At 36.8% G+C, this 18,107-nt stretch overlaps 1 protein-coding gene across 1 annotated transcript in view; it reads left to right on the forward strand.

Annotated features, from left to right (window-relative positions):
- Positions 1-18,107, forward strand: part of LOC114650158 (protein diaphanous homolog 3-like) — a 1,033,571-nt gene that overhangs the window by 387,744 nt on the left and 627,720 nt on the right. The window contains exon 15 of the mRNA XM_051925675.1: positions 6,954-7,058. Within this exon, the coding sequence (XP_051781635.1) occupies positions 6,954-7,058 (105 nt within the window). The remainder of the gene's footprint in view (positions 1-6,953; positions 7,059-18,107) is intronic.

An 18,107-nucleotide genomic window follows, 5' to 3' on the forward strand; every position in this document is an offset into this window, starting at 1 on the left:
CATTATTAGGTTTAGTTCTACACCACTTGACAGACTTTCTTCACCTACCTACCTGTAGTTCAGTAGAGACATTGCAAACTCAGGAATTTAACAAGGTTTATATTGCTTCTTTGGTAAACAACCTTTTTAAAGCAAGTGATTGGTCAGTAACAATATGCAGATCTTGTATGTTGACCATCAGTCCCTTGATCAGTGCCATTTTATTTTCAAAAAGGATTTCTACTGTGCGAAGTGGCAGGTGAATTACTGCCAGCAAAACACACCTGAGAAATAAACTGAAACATAATGCACTCATGATATTTCTGTCTTTACAGTAAAGGTTTTGTTGACCAGCACATTCCGACTTAAGCTATTAGAATTACAGCTTCATATACAAGAAGCACAAAGAAATGTGTCAGCTTATCATAACGGACATCAGACTCATGCAGCCTGGACTTCAGTTTAGTGTGTGCTACTGTATTAATTGCTGTGTACATACTGTATCTTGAGCTCAGTCAGAATTACAGCTAACATGCAGTCATTTATGAACAGACTGAAATTCTGTAAGGGATTATCTGTATCTAATACTTCTCTCTTGAACCCTGGAGATTGAGTGAATGGCTGCTTTGAAAGCTGCCCAGCACATTCCAAGCAACTCATCACATTGGTATGCTTCACTATTAGCTCCTGAAGAACTGTCACTATTCTCACACGTTAAATCACTTTCTCGGTCACACGCTTTACATACCTGTATTCAGATTACTTTGTCACTGCAAATGTTGTGTCAACATCCGCCCTCCGTCACCAGCCACCGATCACTGAATGAATATATGCGGGTGGCTCGTGGTGGGTGACTTTCTGTTTTAGAGTTAAAAGTTACAAGAGTTAAAGATGTAATGACAGGAATATTTATTCAAAAGCCAAATATGAAATTCTTAATATATTTTGATTAATTATTGGTAAATTCAGTTCATTGGACATGATTTAGAAAGGCACATACCTGTCTATATAAGGTCCCACAGTTGACAGTTTATGTCAGAGCACAAACCAAGCATGAAGTCAAAGGAATTGTCTGTAGACCTCCGAGACAGGATTTTCTTGAGGCACAAATCTGTATATATATATATGTATATATGTGTGTGTGTATGTATATGTGTGTATATATATGTATATGTGTGTATATATATGTATATGTATGTATATGTATGTATATGTGTATATGTATGTATATGTGTATATATGTGTATATGTGTATATGTATATATATGTATATGTATATATGTGTATATGTGTATATGTATATATATGTATATGTGTATATGTATATATATATGTATATGTATATATATGTATATGTGTATATGTATATATATGCATATGTGTATATGTATATATATATGTATATGTGTATATATATATGTATATATATATGTATATGTATATATATATATGTATATATATATGTATATGTATATATATATATGTATATGTGTATATGTATATATATGTATATGTATATATATGTATATGTATGTGTATATATATATATATATATATATATATGTGTATATGTATATACTAGCAAAATACCCGCGCTTCGCAGCGGAGAAGTAGTGTGTTAAAGAGGTTATGAAAAAGAAAAGGAAACATTTTAAAAATAACGTAACATGATTGTCAATGTAATTGTGTTGTTATTGTTATGAGTGTTGCTGTCTTATATATATAATATACACACATATAAACATAAATATACATATACATATATACATATATATATATATATATATACATATACACATCCACATATATATACATATAGCAAAATACCCGTGCTTCGCAGCAGAGAAGTAGTATGTTAAAAAGGTTATGTAAACATATATACATATACATATATACATATATATACATATCTACATATACACATATCTTTGGTTTCCTCCCACAGTCCAAAAACATGCAGGTTAGGTGCATTGGCGATTGTAATTTGTCTCTGGTGTGTGGGTGTGTGTGGGTGTGTGCGCCCTGCGGTGGGCTGGCACCTTGCCCGGGGTTTGTTTCCTGCCTTGCGCCCTGTGTTGGCAGGGATTGGCTCATGTATTTAGGATATAGCGGGTTGGATAATGGATGGATGGACATTTGTATGCATAGCCCCATTTGCCCGTTTTCGTTTTTTTTCATTCTTCAGTAATATTTAAGCAAACCCGGAGTTTGTCAGTTCAAATCGTGGTACTGACACCACTGTGTGACCCTGAGGAAGTCACTTCACCTGCCTGTGCTGCAAAAAACCAAAGTAATGTAACAAATTGTACCTCAGATGTTGCAAGTTTCTGGAATAAAGGCATAAGTCAAATAGATAAATTATACACATAGGAACTATTCATTTATTTTCAGTTAAGTCATCTGCAGCAAACCTTTATAAATGAGGGTTTCTCGTTTTTAGATAGTGCAAACTGTTTCTTCTTCATTGAGGTTTTCTCTTGGAGAGCTTTTTTCATTTCATTGAAAATTAAAGCAGCAGCTGCCAAAATATGTAGCTTTCTTATTAATTTTTCAACATTGTGTAAAATAACTTTATAAAGTAACATAAAAGGTTTAAATACTCGTTATCCTTTTACACTAAAATATTACTAAAGAGATACAAAAAAAGTAAAATGCATATATTGTTTTTCTTTAAGGAGATTAAATATTACTGAAGAAAAAAAAAAAACTTAAACAACCAAATGGGGCTATGCATACGAACTTAAAAGGTTTAAATAAAATAGAAATATATACCTTTTATTTTTACTTCCTTAACATGTGGAGGGTGTATCTTGTAGCAAAGCCCTAAGTTTTTTCATGAAAGCCCGTTTCAGTCAATATGTCTTAAAAAGAGGTGTAAAGATATTGACAATAAGCTATGCAAACCCACCAAGACATGCAATCGTTTAAATCAAGGTGCGAGTCGAAAAACACCATCCGATACTATTAGTTAACGATTAACACATTTCTATATGTATTGTAAGCATACAATACAACTGATAATATGTTGCGCTTATTTATCTGGTGTACCGACATTTTTGCGCGTTTAACGGCTGAAATCTAACGTGGTTTGTGCCCTTCAGAATGAAAACAGTTAGCATTTACCTTTTTAATAAAAAGCGAGCTTTTAAGCCTGAGAAATCACTCCGTAAATGCACACGTTTAATTCTTGATCACTTCAAACAACTGAACTATTCAGAACATTTCAGGCATACATCCAGCATTCAAACTATGTATAAAAAGCACAACTGTTAAACAAAGGAATTCAGCATTTCTTAATTGAAAATGTTCCTTTAATCCTCAACATGTCTCAATGAGTCGTTCTGGTGGTTTTACTTGACATTTTGATATTCTGGTTAATTGTGTTTGCAGTTGAGATGTTCTTTCCTGATTTATACTTGTTTTCTCGTTAATATTTGTTTCGCTGGTGTTAGTGTTCTGATTAGAGGTTATTGGTCCTTTGATGTCTTGACGGTTTCTTCTTAGAACAGCTCCTATTACGCAGTTCCGTCACATACTGCTCTATTGTTTCTCCGCTTTTCTGGAAACATGTAAAAAAACTTGTGCCGCTCAAACGTCACATTGCGCTTTGGGTTGCAATACGTTTCGAATTTTTCAACTATTTTGTTCAATTTCATATTGTCTCCATCTTCTTCAAACTGAAAATTGTTATACACCTCTAGCGCCTCTTCACCAATTACATGTAGAAGCATAGACGCTTTCATTTTTTCACTTTTCCTATCTGCTTCAATCGCAGCAAGATACAACTCGAATCTCTGTTTAAATCTTTTCCAATTTTCAGCTACATTTCCCTTTAAGTGGAGATTTGGTGGGGGCTGTAATCCTAACATATTTGTTTTTCTCTTTTGCTAGAACGTCTTAGCGCTTTCTGATCATGTTTTCGGGTTACTAACAGACACGCGACTCGTTCAAAAGCTGAACCTCTTCTTCAGATTCCTCTTCCAATCCGCCACTTCTGACACCATGTAGTGATCTTGTTAGGTTCGTAGTTTAATCAATACACACGAGTGAAAGATATAATAACTTTTTAATAGACAGACTTTAGAGATATTTACTCTACAAGTTACTTATCGTTATTTAGTTCACGCCCATTCTCCTACTTGCATCGGCATTCACAGGCATTACTAATCATTCTGTACGTATTCCTTAATAGACCTTACTAATCAACTATCATTACAAAATCCAACGTGGTTTGTGCCCTTCAGAATGAAAACAGTTAGCATTTACCTTTTTAATAAAAGGCGAGCTTTTAAGCCTGAGAAATCACCCCGTAAATGCACACGTTTAATTGCACATGTGTTAATATGCATGCTTACACAGTATTAAAAGACACTCAAAAATTTACGTCATTTACCTTTGTTCTCGCGTTTGATAAAAGGCGAGCTTTTAAGCCTGAGAAATCATCCCATAAATGCACATGTTTAATTGCACATGTTTTAATATGTATGCTTACACAGTATTAAAAGACACTCAAAAATTAACGTCATTTACCTTCGTTCCTGCGTTTGACTCGTGCTGTAAATCTCTTCCTTGTTTTTAGTTCAAGTGATTACGTAGGAGGTGTGATGACGCGATACGTGACTCCGCCTCCTCCATTAGAGTATATAGACAAAAAACAGGTTCCAGTTATGACCATTACACGTAGAATTTCGAAATGAAACCTGCTTAACTTTTGTAAGTAAGCTGTAAGGAATGAGCCTGCCAAATTTCAGCCTTCCACCTACACGGGAAGTTATAGAATTAGTGATGAGTCAGTCAGTCAGTCAGTGAGTCAGTGAGGGCTTTGCCTTTTATTAATTAGTATAGATATGTATATATATATGTATATATGTATGTATATATGTATATATGTATGTATATATATATATGTGTATATATATATATATATATATATATATATACATGTGGCGCTCTCTCTCTCTCTCTGTCTCTGTCTCTCTCTCTCTCTGTCTCTCAGGCTGCCTGTGTGTGTGCGTGGCTCTGTCTCTCAGGCTGCCTGTGTATGTGCGTCTGTCTCTCTCTTGCACTGCCTGTGTGTGTGTGTGTCGCGCTCTCTCTCTTGCTTGCTGCACAGGAAGTGCCCAGGGAGAAACTGAATATGTACAAACCGAAAGGGAAACTGGCTTGTTCGTATACCGAGTTTGTGGTCGTGAACCGAGGCAAAAGTTTGGTGAACTTTTTGGTCGTAAACCGATTTGTACGTGTACCGAGACATTCGTGAACCGAGGTTCCACTGTATATGTATGTATGTATGTACTGTATGTATGTATGTATGTATGTATATATGTATATATATGGTAAATGGAACAATCTTCTCCCTTTCCATTGATACACGTTTATATAACATCTTGTGAAGAGTCTGGTAAATGTTCCCACCAATCCATTGCACTGGGTATGGTAAACAGATGTTTTATACCATTTTAACTTTAATAAACTGGTGTTGTATTTGAAACATTAACGACATCCCTAGTTGATGAATTATTGTCACTACCTGGAAGTACAGTAGTTTTTCTGAATTCACTTCACTGAATTATAGTCCCACTACTCTGTCATAAAATATATAAGTAACTTACCAGCTGTGCTTGCGTAGTTTACCTCAGCCTATCTTCCTGTCTACCGTAAATCAGATTGTCTTGGAACTTTTGTAGACATTAACTCAATTAAGGGAGGTACGGAGTTCTTAGCCCCGTCATTATTTTTAGACTAGCCTTGTCCATGAATATTAGACATGATTTTAACTTGAAGACACCAAGTGATTCCCATACAGGTATTACCACAGCAGTGTTATTCCTGTATTTTTGTGCCTCTTAACACGTGATGAAATTGTCTTATGACGGTTTCTGTTATAGAATATGAAACTGGATATGATAATAAGTGTTTCTTTTGGTGTTTGTGAAGGTTTTCAGTGCTTGCCTATTAATTGGTGCTATGATCAGAAAGAAATAAATTGTGTTCATCCACTTTCAGTCCATTGAGTGTTCTTCCTGAAGTCTGTTGATTATTTTTTTTCACATTTACATTTAGATAAAGTTAGTTGTGCACTGTACTGTGGGTAGTATTGATACCTTTCAGCACTAGGAGACAGCATTTGAACTTTGGGTCCATTCAATGTTCTGTGAAGTTTGTACATTTTATCTCTATATATGTGATTTTTCTCAAGGTTCTGTGGTTTTCCTCTCATATCCCTCAAATATGTAGATTAGGTTAATTGGAAATTGTGAGTTAGTGCATTATGAGTATATTCATGTGTATGCCTGATTATATGTTATTGGTCTGTACAGACATGGTCTCTGCTATGTAGATAATATTGCTGGGGCACGTTATAGTCTGCATGATCTTGTATTAGGCAAAATTGGTACCAGTGATGGACAGTTGGATATATTATGCTCAGTAATGTTATTCTTTGCGTGTATTTGACCATTGTCAGTAAAGGAAACTTTAAATGTATTATATAGACTTTAAAGCATTTATATTTTATATTGTATAGTGATGTTTAACAAGTTGACATAATCATTGGGGATCATAAACATTTAATACTTTTATTTAAGCTTCCAAGTTTTCTTTATTCTTTTTGAAACAGACTTCAGTGCTTTCATAAGAGGAGATTAAAACATTTAAAATTTTATTTGTGATCTTGTATGTTATTTATTATTTTTCAGCATTCCTTTACCTTGCTGTTTTAGGGTACTGTTTTAGTAATTTTCTCACATTTATTATGAAACATTTTAACATAATCAAGACGTTACAGACTTTTTATGATCTGTTTTTTTAATGTTGATAAACATTAATTTGATGGCACCTAATGTTTTGCATACTTTTAAGTTAAAGAAAAAATGTAATTAAATATGTAGTTCTATATTTAAATAAACTACTTAAACACTGGATTCTGACATTTTATTGTATTTTAGCATTTTAATTAATCATTTTTCTTTCAGTTTGATGAAGAATTCATTGTTAGACAAGAGGCTCAAGTTCAGCTGCTGAAAAAAGAGGAAAAGATTAAGGACCTTGAAGCAGAACTACAGGCATTTAAATCTCGGGTAATAAACTGTTGTGCAAAGAATGATTTTGATAGGTTCTTAATTTCACAACTTATAATAATTATTTTATTTATTGGTTGCATTTATCTTTCCTCTCTTGCTCTCTCATTCACACACACTTCCTCTTATTGTATCTACATCTTCTTATTGCCATTTTTGTAAATAAATCTTGTTTTTGATTAGTGCTTTCCTATTAGAATTCACATTGTGTTAATTAACCATGTTATCCCATTTCCATTTTTTTTTGTTTTTAATAGGAATCCATATCTCTTAGCACACATACACTAAGTGTCAAACTTATTCTTTCTAATTAAGTACAAAAGATACAGAGTATATTGCTCCTAAGTTCAAGTTTAATCACTGATCCTTATCCTAGAATTGGAAATTGTTCTTTTAGCAATTTATTCCGCCTAACTGTGGCCTTGGACTATTCTACAGTGAAAGATAACTCGAAGCTGAATAAGAACTTTTCTGATAATTTTTCAATTTCAAAAAGTAAACAGATGCTGTGCATGTTCAATTTGACCATAAGCTCAGATTTTGAAGGAATGCTCACTGCATAATGTTATAACACTACTTCACATGTGGAGGAGAACAGCTATAACAGAATTCACAGATTCATTTTGAAATCACTTTTAGACTCCTTAAAGAATCAAGAATCAAAGACTGACCTGTATTTTATATTTTCAAGTATTTATTACTTTATTTAATTGTAATTAAACAGATGTCCAAGACCCTAATTTTGAAAAACCAAAAAAGTTACATCAGGCACATTTTTGCTTTGGCTTTTAACTTACATTTAAATTCAGTTTACCAAAAAGTGTCTTGTATTATCTTAATGGTTACCTTAGTCAGTCTTGTGTGAACTTTTATCTAAAACTTTTAATACCAAAAATAAATCTTCAAATTGTCAGCTGTCATTGAAAGTATCAACTATCATCAATCAATAAACGTCTTTTAGGTAACAAGAATATTTAAAGCAGTCAGTGGTCATTTATAATATTTTAACATTTACTATTTAAAGTTAAAACTGCATTTTGTATCTTGTACAATTTTGTCAAATTATTCATCTCTGTATAGCCAATGAAAATTAAATATTTAGTGAATTAATGTTTAGAGGTACATATTGAGAGCCTTAAAAGTAAAGATCTGTGTTTGTTCTTTGCATTTTAAAGCGCAGTTGGGAAGAATAATAGTTTAACAGATCACAGTGACATCTACTATATGAGACAATGCTAGATTTAGATTTATCATGTGATACAGTGCATTTATAGTTCAAGGTTAAACAGTAATTGTACTGTCCTAGTAAAGCTGGCATCACCACAACCATGGATGTTTTTGGTGTGCATGACCTAAAATTATTTACTGCTGCTGTTTCCACATTATCATCATCACAGTATTCCAGCTTTATCATTTTCAAGCTTTCTGAGTCACCACAATCTGATTCCATCCTTTTAGGTCCCTGCAGCTATGCAGATGCCCTTAATCTTCATCGTACTTTCCTGTGTATCTTTAAACAACAGATGTAAATGGGGAAAAGGGTTCTGTTCCTTAGCAATGAAAACAACACTTTTCTAATTAGAAGAACAACTCTTAGCATTAATTAATCAAAAATGCCTTAGTTTTCTACTCTTTGCTGACCCAGAAAATACTTTAAGTGTAAAACTGTGTTTTCTGAACTGTTGAACATCTTAAGGGATTTTATTTATTCATATATTTAGTTTATTGATCTTTCCTTTTGTTTTAGCCTTGACAAGTTCCTTTTGTGAGTCACAGTACTGTTTTTTTCCTTCTTATTGAAAGTTGTGGTCTTTAACCCACAAATGGTTTTCGATTGTGCTTTATAATGTCATCTTACAGTAGAATTGCATTCCTTTTTTTTTTTCTTTTTTTAAAGAAATTTTCTGGTCAAAGGTTACAGGACTACTTAGAGCACCTTGTATGTTAGACAGCCTCAGCCTATGACTGAAGTGAAAAACATTTGTCAGTCTTCCAGAATAAAATAATTACAATTTCAGCTAATTCTTTTCTTAAAAAAGGAGTGGGAAGTTAGACACTCTTTTTAAAGTACATAATATGCAATAGTAATATTCTACTGTATTACATATATTCTTTGCAAAGCTAGCATCATCTTCAACTAACATAACCACTTTATAATAAAACAAAACTATTCCTTTGACCTCTGTGACAATTATAACTAATATCTTCTTAACTTTGTGAGTTTTAGTTACAATGGTACAACATTATTACATAGTATAATTGTAATATTGAAAATATAGGCACCAAAAATAGTGTTACCCAGTTATAAAATATTAATGCCCAGGTGACTGTGGTGCACATGAACTGAAATTAAGTATAGTACTGATGCATGATCTATTAAATGTATAAAAAATGCAAAGATGACTGACTTACTCATTCACTCATCAACCAAAACCCCATTTCCTGTTTAGCTAGAAATCTGAAATTGCCAGGATGGTACATCTAAGGCAATAATTATACACATACACAGTATTTTGATATATCAGTATTTAGGGGTTAAAAAAAACCTGAACATCTAAATACCCCAAAAATCTCAAAAAAGCTTTGTCGGATTTGATTGACATTATAGAAAAAACAAAATTAGTTCATACGTGTTTTTTTATTTGTGCATGTTTGTCATTAATAATGCTCTAGTGAGTGGTACATTCTAATGCACCATGGACATTGTTTTAACACAGTACTGACAGCGATGGGGCGTGCCAGTTTATACAAATGAAGGCAGCCTCAAAGGCAGCAACTCTGTGTTTTCTTTCCTCAGCCACAAAAATGTAATTCTCTAGCTGGATTACAGCGTTTATCTTAGAGCATTTTTTCTTAAACTTTGTGGCCTTGGGATCCAGTTTTTTCTGTTCCTTGATACCCACAGACAGCATTTGAAGCTTAGAAGTGCCGGGGGAGGGGTATTATCTTGGTGAAGCGAGTAAAAGTTAGAAAATAAGGAAAAATATCACACAGCATTGTCGACTACTTGGGCGGACTATGGGTGTGAGATAAACCGATTACACTACATTTGCATTTTTGAAAAAGCCAAAACTGTTATCCATCTGCATATTACAAATAAGTTCTCAATGCCAATTAATTTTTAGAAGTTAAATAAAAAAAAACAAATTAACCAATGGAGCCATGCCGTGATTAAACAGAATAAAGTATGAATTTTTCTGTATCTGATGGAGGTACTGTTTTTCAGTACAGTGCTTTTGAGTGAGTAAAAATAATGAATGACTTTTTTTTGTAGATGATTATTCAACTTCTCTGAATACTGAGGCTATACTAATTTTAGACTTTAATGCTAATAAAGAGTCAAGATTTTTAGTAGTTTTTAAATTTGTATGAATCAGATTTAATTCACCTTTGTAACATTACCGAATACTGCTGTAATATGTTCTGCTGAAATTTCTTTTGCATCAACACCACTTAGTACAGTATGTAGCATGTTCAACAGTAAGCAGCTTAAATGATTTAATAATATTAGCCCCATTTAAAAAAATGCGTATATTGCATGCAGAAAAGTATTTTGTTACATAGTATTTCTGATAAATCCGATTAATCAGTGGCACTATATCGGAGACTCTTTGACTTACAAAATTTCCTGGCTCATAACATAGCTAGTTGACTAATAAATCTGAATGAACAGATAATGCTTTGAGGTAAACAGTGACCAGTGGATTATGGAGAGGTCTGAAGATTTAATAGGTTCAAGTGAGGCACAACAGTGGCCTGCGTCATAAGTGCACCAGAAATGGGCCACTATAGAAGGAAAAATTTTATATATTAGGCATAAATAGCATATTAGCATAAATAGGCATAAAAGTAATTAATAGCTTCTAAAACATTAAGATTAAGCATAAATTAGAATGTTAAGCAAATAAGAAAGCTCAAGCAAATGGTTAACTAAAAAAATCAGTCATATTGCATTATTTTTTAAGCTTGAAGGAAAGTTACCGCTATTAAGAAAGCAAGAAGAGAACAGGACAAAAATGATGCACAGAAACTAACTGAGGACAAGATAAGAAGGCATAAGAACATCTGTTCTCATGGAGGCCAGAAAACAAGGAGCAATACCAGTAACAAAATGCAGGACAAATGGTCCTGGTAGGCACGTGAGAAGCCAGCTGGAATAGTGAATCAGCAAAAATGGCAAAAAAGGCATTGCTGCCAAGGTCAGATGATGTAATGTAAGGAAAATAATAAAATATATTCAAGCATAAATAAGTTTAGAAAAGTAGTAATACTAGCATTTAACCTAAGTACAGAAAATAAATGTAAATCAAGCAAGTGATTAAATAAAGACACATGCCCTATTTCTTTTTAAATTAAAGATTAGCTTCAGGCCACCATTATAACATAGGTTGATAGACTTAGGAAAGGAAATGACACAAGTAAAGCCCAAAGATGGTAAAAGGAAGACATCTGCCCAGCTGTAGACCAATAAAAAATAAGCAAAACAGAAACTAGAGAGGAACAATGGACAGTAAAGCCAGGTGCAGAATGAGCTAATTGAACGAGGTCAAAGCGATAAGAAATGATATATAAGTTTTGGGTTTTGAACTGTTCGGAGCTCAGCTCAATTTGGCCGTATTGGGTCGAGTGTGTTATTATTATGGTTATTTTATTGCAATAAAACTATAGACTCTGTTTGCCTATCCCGAGATTCCTAATAGCCTTCATTTCAGGTGAAAAGACTTCTGGTGGTAATTTTTAGCCACAACACCACCAACCAAAAATCATTTTGACACTGACAATCCTATGCTCTCAAACAGACTATTAAAGAAGTGCATCTGGAGACTGATGTACCTTCTCCAGATTAGGCAAGTGGCTAGATATAGTCAAACGGGTAACAATAAAGTACAAAGAGATGACATGAAATGTGCCCTGCTTTCACTAGGCAGAAAGGAATTTCTAGAATATAACTTGATCTAATGAATCCTTGTTCCACAAATATTCTAATATTGTATGTATTTATCCAGCTGGGTGTAGGAAATTCAGAATGATGTTAGCAGTGAATTAGTTAATGGTGTTTTTGTGGCACCCATTGGTAAACGAAATGTTTGCAGGCTATAGGATATATGACCATTGCTGCCTTTCACATTCATTATTTCATGGAAGTATTGTACTCCTCTGCTTCTAAGAATTTCTACAAGATAGTATACTGTACCACAAGGTTGGGAAAGTCATGGAAAGATTCAGCGAACATAAGGATGAATTCAGCTTAATGCCATAGGCCCCTTAGTCAGCAGGTGTTGCTGTAATCGTAGTCTTTGGAAAAGGAGTGAGCAAAAGGTCAGTTATAATATGAATGACCAGCAGGGCTGGTCAATCCATTAGGTGACATAGGCACTCCTAAATACCCTCAAACCATGCTATAGACACCGTTTTGCTAACTGAAGGACTGCACATTCTGGAATCACCCACAGCCAAAGCCCCCAACTTGCATCACTTTAGACACCAAAGTACATTGATTTGGTAAGTCAAGGACTGCTTGTTCTGGACACTGAAGGGTACCCCAGCCCCATTCAAGTCTAATGATGCTAGGTGCACTCTGCATTCTAAAACTTCCCTACTTGGTGACCCATAGTAGTCGCAAATTATTTACTTTTAAAAGTCAGCCAAGTTGGATATATTGTAACTAGGGGGCTCCGCCCCCTGCTCGCTTCGCTTGCCAACCCCTGGTGTTGGGAATGACAAAGAGCGTGATGTATGAATGAGATATAGAATAGTGTGACGGTGTAGATGATGCAAATAGAAAGCAAACAATAAAGTGTGTGGCACAGTGTAAAGGTTTATTGGAAAATTTCTTTGTACACGCCGTTTAAGTGTAAAAGGTAATTCCAGGTCAGAACTTGTAAGGTCAATGAAGATGGTCATTATCGTGATCAGAGTCAACTTTGTCAGAGCTTAGAAAGAGTTGTGTCTCTCCAGGAAGTAATGGAATGACTTGGGTATTTATGTTTTCCACATTAATATTTTTTGGACATAATATAGTGCGTTGTGTTAAAAGGGGCATTTGGTCTAATGAGATTGCTGTTCCAAATCTCTCTGTAACTAAGTCGTCGCAGATAAAGGCTTGAGGAATTGTAATAATATGTGGCTGAAGTCCATCTGTATTGGTGAGTGTACCATCTCTCAGTTGTAATAAGCAATTGTTATGATCTGGTTCTGGACATCGTATCTTTTTTACCAACTGTATCTTTTGAAAGCAATGCCAATTGTCTGCGTATTTTAAGGTGCACTGAACAATAGCTGAGTGCATGGCATCTGGAAGAATAGCTAATCACTGTTTAAAATCTCCTCCTAATAAAAGTACCTTTCCTCCAAATCGAATATTATTATTCATAAACGTTTGTAGAAGTTTATGAATGGTGTTGAGTAAGTGACTTCATGCCATTGAACATTCATCAATAAACAACATTTTTTCAAGACGGATGTCACGTGCAGTGCCACCGTTAATGTTCATAGTGGATACCGATTTGTAGGATCTAATGCAGTTGATAAAGATTTCACTTTTAGGTACATCGTCAGTTAGAATGTTCTGTAGATATTCAGTATATGAATGTAAAGAAGGCAGTCTAATTTGACCCTTTTGACAACAACGTCTAAATGTATTACTTGTATTGGCAGTTGTTTCTTCAGGGAAGTGAACTGAATGACAATGATTGCAAATGACATTCATTAGTCCGAATGAATTTTCCCGGTGTATGTTTTGCTTGTGCCGTTTGAGAGGCGCGTTGTTGCATATGTAGTATTTGGGACGTGTTGTTTTGGAGCTGTAATCGATTTGCCTGTGCTGTGTGAGACGCCCGTTGTAGCCTTCCTTGCCGTTAACGTATGTCTGAGACGGGAGGTGTTTCGTTTTGAATCCGTGCCTGTTGCGATGCAGCACTTTGATTGATAGTTTGCGTCATGTGGATCCAGGATGTAGATTTGTGCATATTTGCGTTGTTGATTTGTTTCAGGGTGCACTGTTCCAATGCGATGCAGTATTTGTGCACATATGGGAAAGCAGTATGGGCCATTGCCTTTTGGTGGCCTGATATTTACTAAAAGCAAATGAACTATTGTAGGATCTAACGCAGTTCATAAAGTTTTTACTTTTAGGTACATCGTTAGTTAGAAGCTTTAGTTGAGCTTTGCGTTTTTGGAGTCGAGACATTTTTTCTTTTAGAAATATGGATAAGTAATAAGGAGTATTGCACTCACTGTTAATATGGAGACTTTTCTGCGGTTGAACGGTTAGTAGTGCCTTATTGTAATGAGATCCACCTATGCCGCATAGCCGTCTATTTTGTTGTTTCTTTCGTGTTCGTGTGTTTGTTCCTGTTATCATTTCCTTTTCGTTTTGTACCCGTGACCGTGTATTCATGACTTGTTTCTTTCTCAGCATCCGAAATATGGATAAGTAATAAGGAGGGTCGCAGTCACTGTTAATATGTTTCCTTTTCTGCAGTTGAACGGTTAATAGTGCTTTATTGTAAGGAGATCCACCAATGCTGACACCTATGCTGTCTAGTGTGAAGGTGCTGACGTTCACTTTAGAATATGTGGCTTTGGGTGTGACTTCTTATGGATGTGGGGGGGGGGGGGGGGGGGGGGTTGTTGAGGGTGGTTGTTGCGCGAGCGTCTTCTTTCTTTTTGTGTTCCTGTGTCTTGTTGAATCCCCCTCTTTGTGTGTGTCCCGTCCCTCGCTTGTAGGGTCTGTGGGGTGGTTTTGTGTTCTTTTTTTTGTGTTCCATGGGCTTGTTGAATCCCCCTCTTGGTGTGTGTCCCGTCCGGTGCCTGTAGGGGGGGGGGGGTGCCTTGCTGTTGTTCGCGAGCCTCTTTTTTTTTTTTTTTTTTTTTTTTTTTTTTCGGGTCTAGTTTCGTGTGCAATGTGTTTCGTGCTTTTCCTGCGTTTGACTTAGCGCCTCATTTCTCCTTTTTGTATGTGCTCACTCCTTTTTTCTGTGGTCTTGTCCGCCACTCGCAGCCCCTCATCCGCCTTTGTCGCCCTCTTTTCTCCGCCTTTCTCCGACTCTCGCGGACTCTTTTTGCGCCTGCGCCTCTCGCGGCCCCTCATCTGCCTCTTCTCGCCCTTTTTTGTCCGCCTTTCTCGGCTCCTCAGCCGACTCTCGCGGACTCTTTTTGCGCCTGCGCAGTACGTCTTTTTGCAGCTACGGCCCATGGCCGGATGTGCCTGCGTCCATCATCCGGTTTAGCATTCTCGGTTAGTAATATGGATAGAATGTTCATATCTTTTTAAATGAAAACAGACTAAAAAAAGCAGGTTTTTTTCAGTGGTGTTTTAACAACTGACGAAAGACACATAGTGAAGTTTTAATTTAAATGAGGTTAACTTTCTCTTTCTTTTGCTAGGTGTAACACATCACACTGACTGTAGTTGTTGACTAGACATACCACAATGAAAATACAGTGGAAAAATCTTTATTACTACCTCAGCTGTCTGTGTTTAAAATGAAGCAAAGCTGATACAGTGGGGACTTGTTACGTGTGGGATCATTTAACATCATGAATCCTACCTTTTTATTCCTAAAATACATTAAGTTGATTTAAATGATTCTGGATTGTTGGTTTAAAATAATGTACTCTGTATTCAATTAATTTAGAAGGGTCTGGTAATGTTTGTTTCTTGATAGATAGAGATAGATAGATAGATAGATACTTTATTAATCCCAGGGGGAAATTCACATACTCCAGCAGCAAAAAATATTAAATTAAAGAGTAATAAAAAATGCAGGTAAAAAACAGACAATAACTTGAATAATGTTCAACTAATGTTGAACTAATGTCAAATAATGTTTCTTAGCATATTTAATGAATTTAAGTAGATTAAGAGTTCATACACAAGTTATTTCAACACTTCTAGAAGTTTGACAATCTTGTGTACATTCATTTTGTGGACTTTGAGAAGATGTAATATTATAGAACCTGTAATATTTTATGGGATGTTACACAGTGTGTGGTTCCAGAACTGCTGCTGAATGATATTTGGCCAATGGGTCTGCAGTTAGAGTTCTTTATTGCGCTGAATTCATTTAAAGTGAGTATAGCCCTTGGCTAACAGTGTTCCTTGTCTTCTCTACTATTTGTAATTTTCCTGAGAGCTGAATGAACACCCATTTTTTGACCAGAGTCTCTTTATCTCTTTTAATTTACATGTTGTCATTTTGTCTGCTTCTGACTGTAATTTCTAACACATGCAAGAGTAGTTGATGTCAATTAGGTTTTGAATCAACAACTTGAAATAGGATTTCATGGCCTTTGTTCCTAGCAAGTTATCAGAAAATCAGCTGCTCCATGTTGAGAAGTTTAAATACCTTGAGGACTTGAGGTAATCATAGCACTAATGGATTGATTCAGCAGTACTAGGAAATTTATATCAGACAGTAGTGTTTAAACAGAAACTAAGTCATCTGAAAAAGCTTTCAGCCTTTTTAACTGAAAGAATTTGATCATAGGCACAAATGGTTGAAATGAATATTGTGGACAGGATTGCTGGCTTCACTTTCACTGCTGTTTCTAGCGATTGAGAGCAGATATTTGATGTATTTTGGGTAGTTTGTTGGTAGGCCTACCTCTTGGAGTCCTTACAATAGGAAGTGTTGTGGGCACTGCACATTGGAAGAAAACTCAGGGTATTCTATAGAACCCCTAGGAACAATAGAGTATCTTATGATTACCATCTTATGATTAGCCTTCCTCCGCCTTCGGGTGGGGGGACGGGTCCTAACTGTTGTTTGTGCGTATGCACCGAACAGCAGTTCAGAGTACCCACCCTTTTTGGAGTCCCTGGAGGGTGTGCTAGAGGGCATACCATCTGGGGACTCCCTCGTACTGCTGGGAGACTTCAATGCTCACGTGGGCAATGACAGTGAGACCTGGAAGGGCGTGATTGGGAGGAATGGCCCCCGAGGAATCTGAACCCGAGTGGTGTTTTGTTATTGGACTTCTGTGCTCGTCACGGATTGTCCATAACGAACACCATGTTCAAGCATAGGGGTGTTCATATGTGCACTTGGCACCAAGACACCCTAGGCCTCAGTTCGATGATCGACTTTGTGGTCGTGTCGTCGGACTTGCGGCCACATGTCTTGGGCACTCGGGTGAAGAGAGGGGCGGAGCTGTCAACTGATCACCACCTGGTGGTGAGTTGGCTTCGATGGTGGGGGAGGAATGCCGGTCAGGCCTGGTAGGCCCAAACGTGTTGTGAGGGTCTGCTGGGAACATCTGGCAGAGCCCCCTGTCAGAAGTAGCTTCAACTCCCACCTCCGGCAAAACTTTGACCATGTCCCGAGGGAGGTGGGGGACATTGAGTCCGAATGGGCCATGTTCCGTGCCTCTATTGTTGAGGCAGCTGACCGGAGCTGTGGCCGTAAGGTGGTCGGTGCCTGTTGTGGCGGCAATCCCCGAACCCGTTGGTGGACACCGGCGGTGAGGGATGCCGTCAAGCTGAAGAAGGAGTCCTACCGGTCCCTTTTGTCCTGTGGGACTCTGGAGGCAGCTGATAGGTACCGGCAGGCCAAGCGGAATGCGGCTTTGGTGGTTGCTGAGGCAAAAACTCGGGCATGGGAGGAGTTTGGGGAGGCCATGGAGAACGACTTTCGGACGGCTTCGAGGAGATTCTGGTCCGGCGTCTCAGGAGGGGGAAGCAGTACAGTGTCAACACTGTATATGGTGGAGATGGTGCGCTGCTGACCTCGACTCGGGACATTGTGGGTCGGTGGGGGGAGTACTTCGAAGACCTCCTCAATCCCAATAACATGCCTTCCAATGAGGAAGCAGAGCCTGGGGACTCGGAGGTGGGCTCCCCCATCTCTGGGACTGAGGTCACCGAGGTGGTCAAAAAACTCCTTGGTGGCAGGGCCCCAGGGGTGGATGAGATACGCCCGGAGTTCCTCAAGGCTCTGGATGTTGTAGGGCTGTCTTGATTGACACATCTCTACAACATCGCGTGGACATCAGGGACAGTGCCTCTGGATTGGCAGACCGGGGTGGTGGTCCCCCTCATTAAGAAGG

The sequence above is a fragment of the Erpetoichthys calabaricus genome, chromosome 4 (assembly GCF_900747795.2).
Source record: "Erpetoichthys calabaricus chromosome 4, fErpCal1.3, whole genome shotgun sequence".
NCBI classification, from domain to species: domain Eukaryota; kingdom Metazoa; phylum Chordata; class Cladistia; order Polypteriformes; family Polypteridae; genus Erpetoichthys; species Erpetoichthys calabaricus.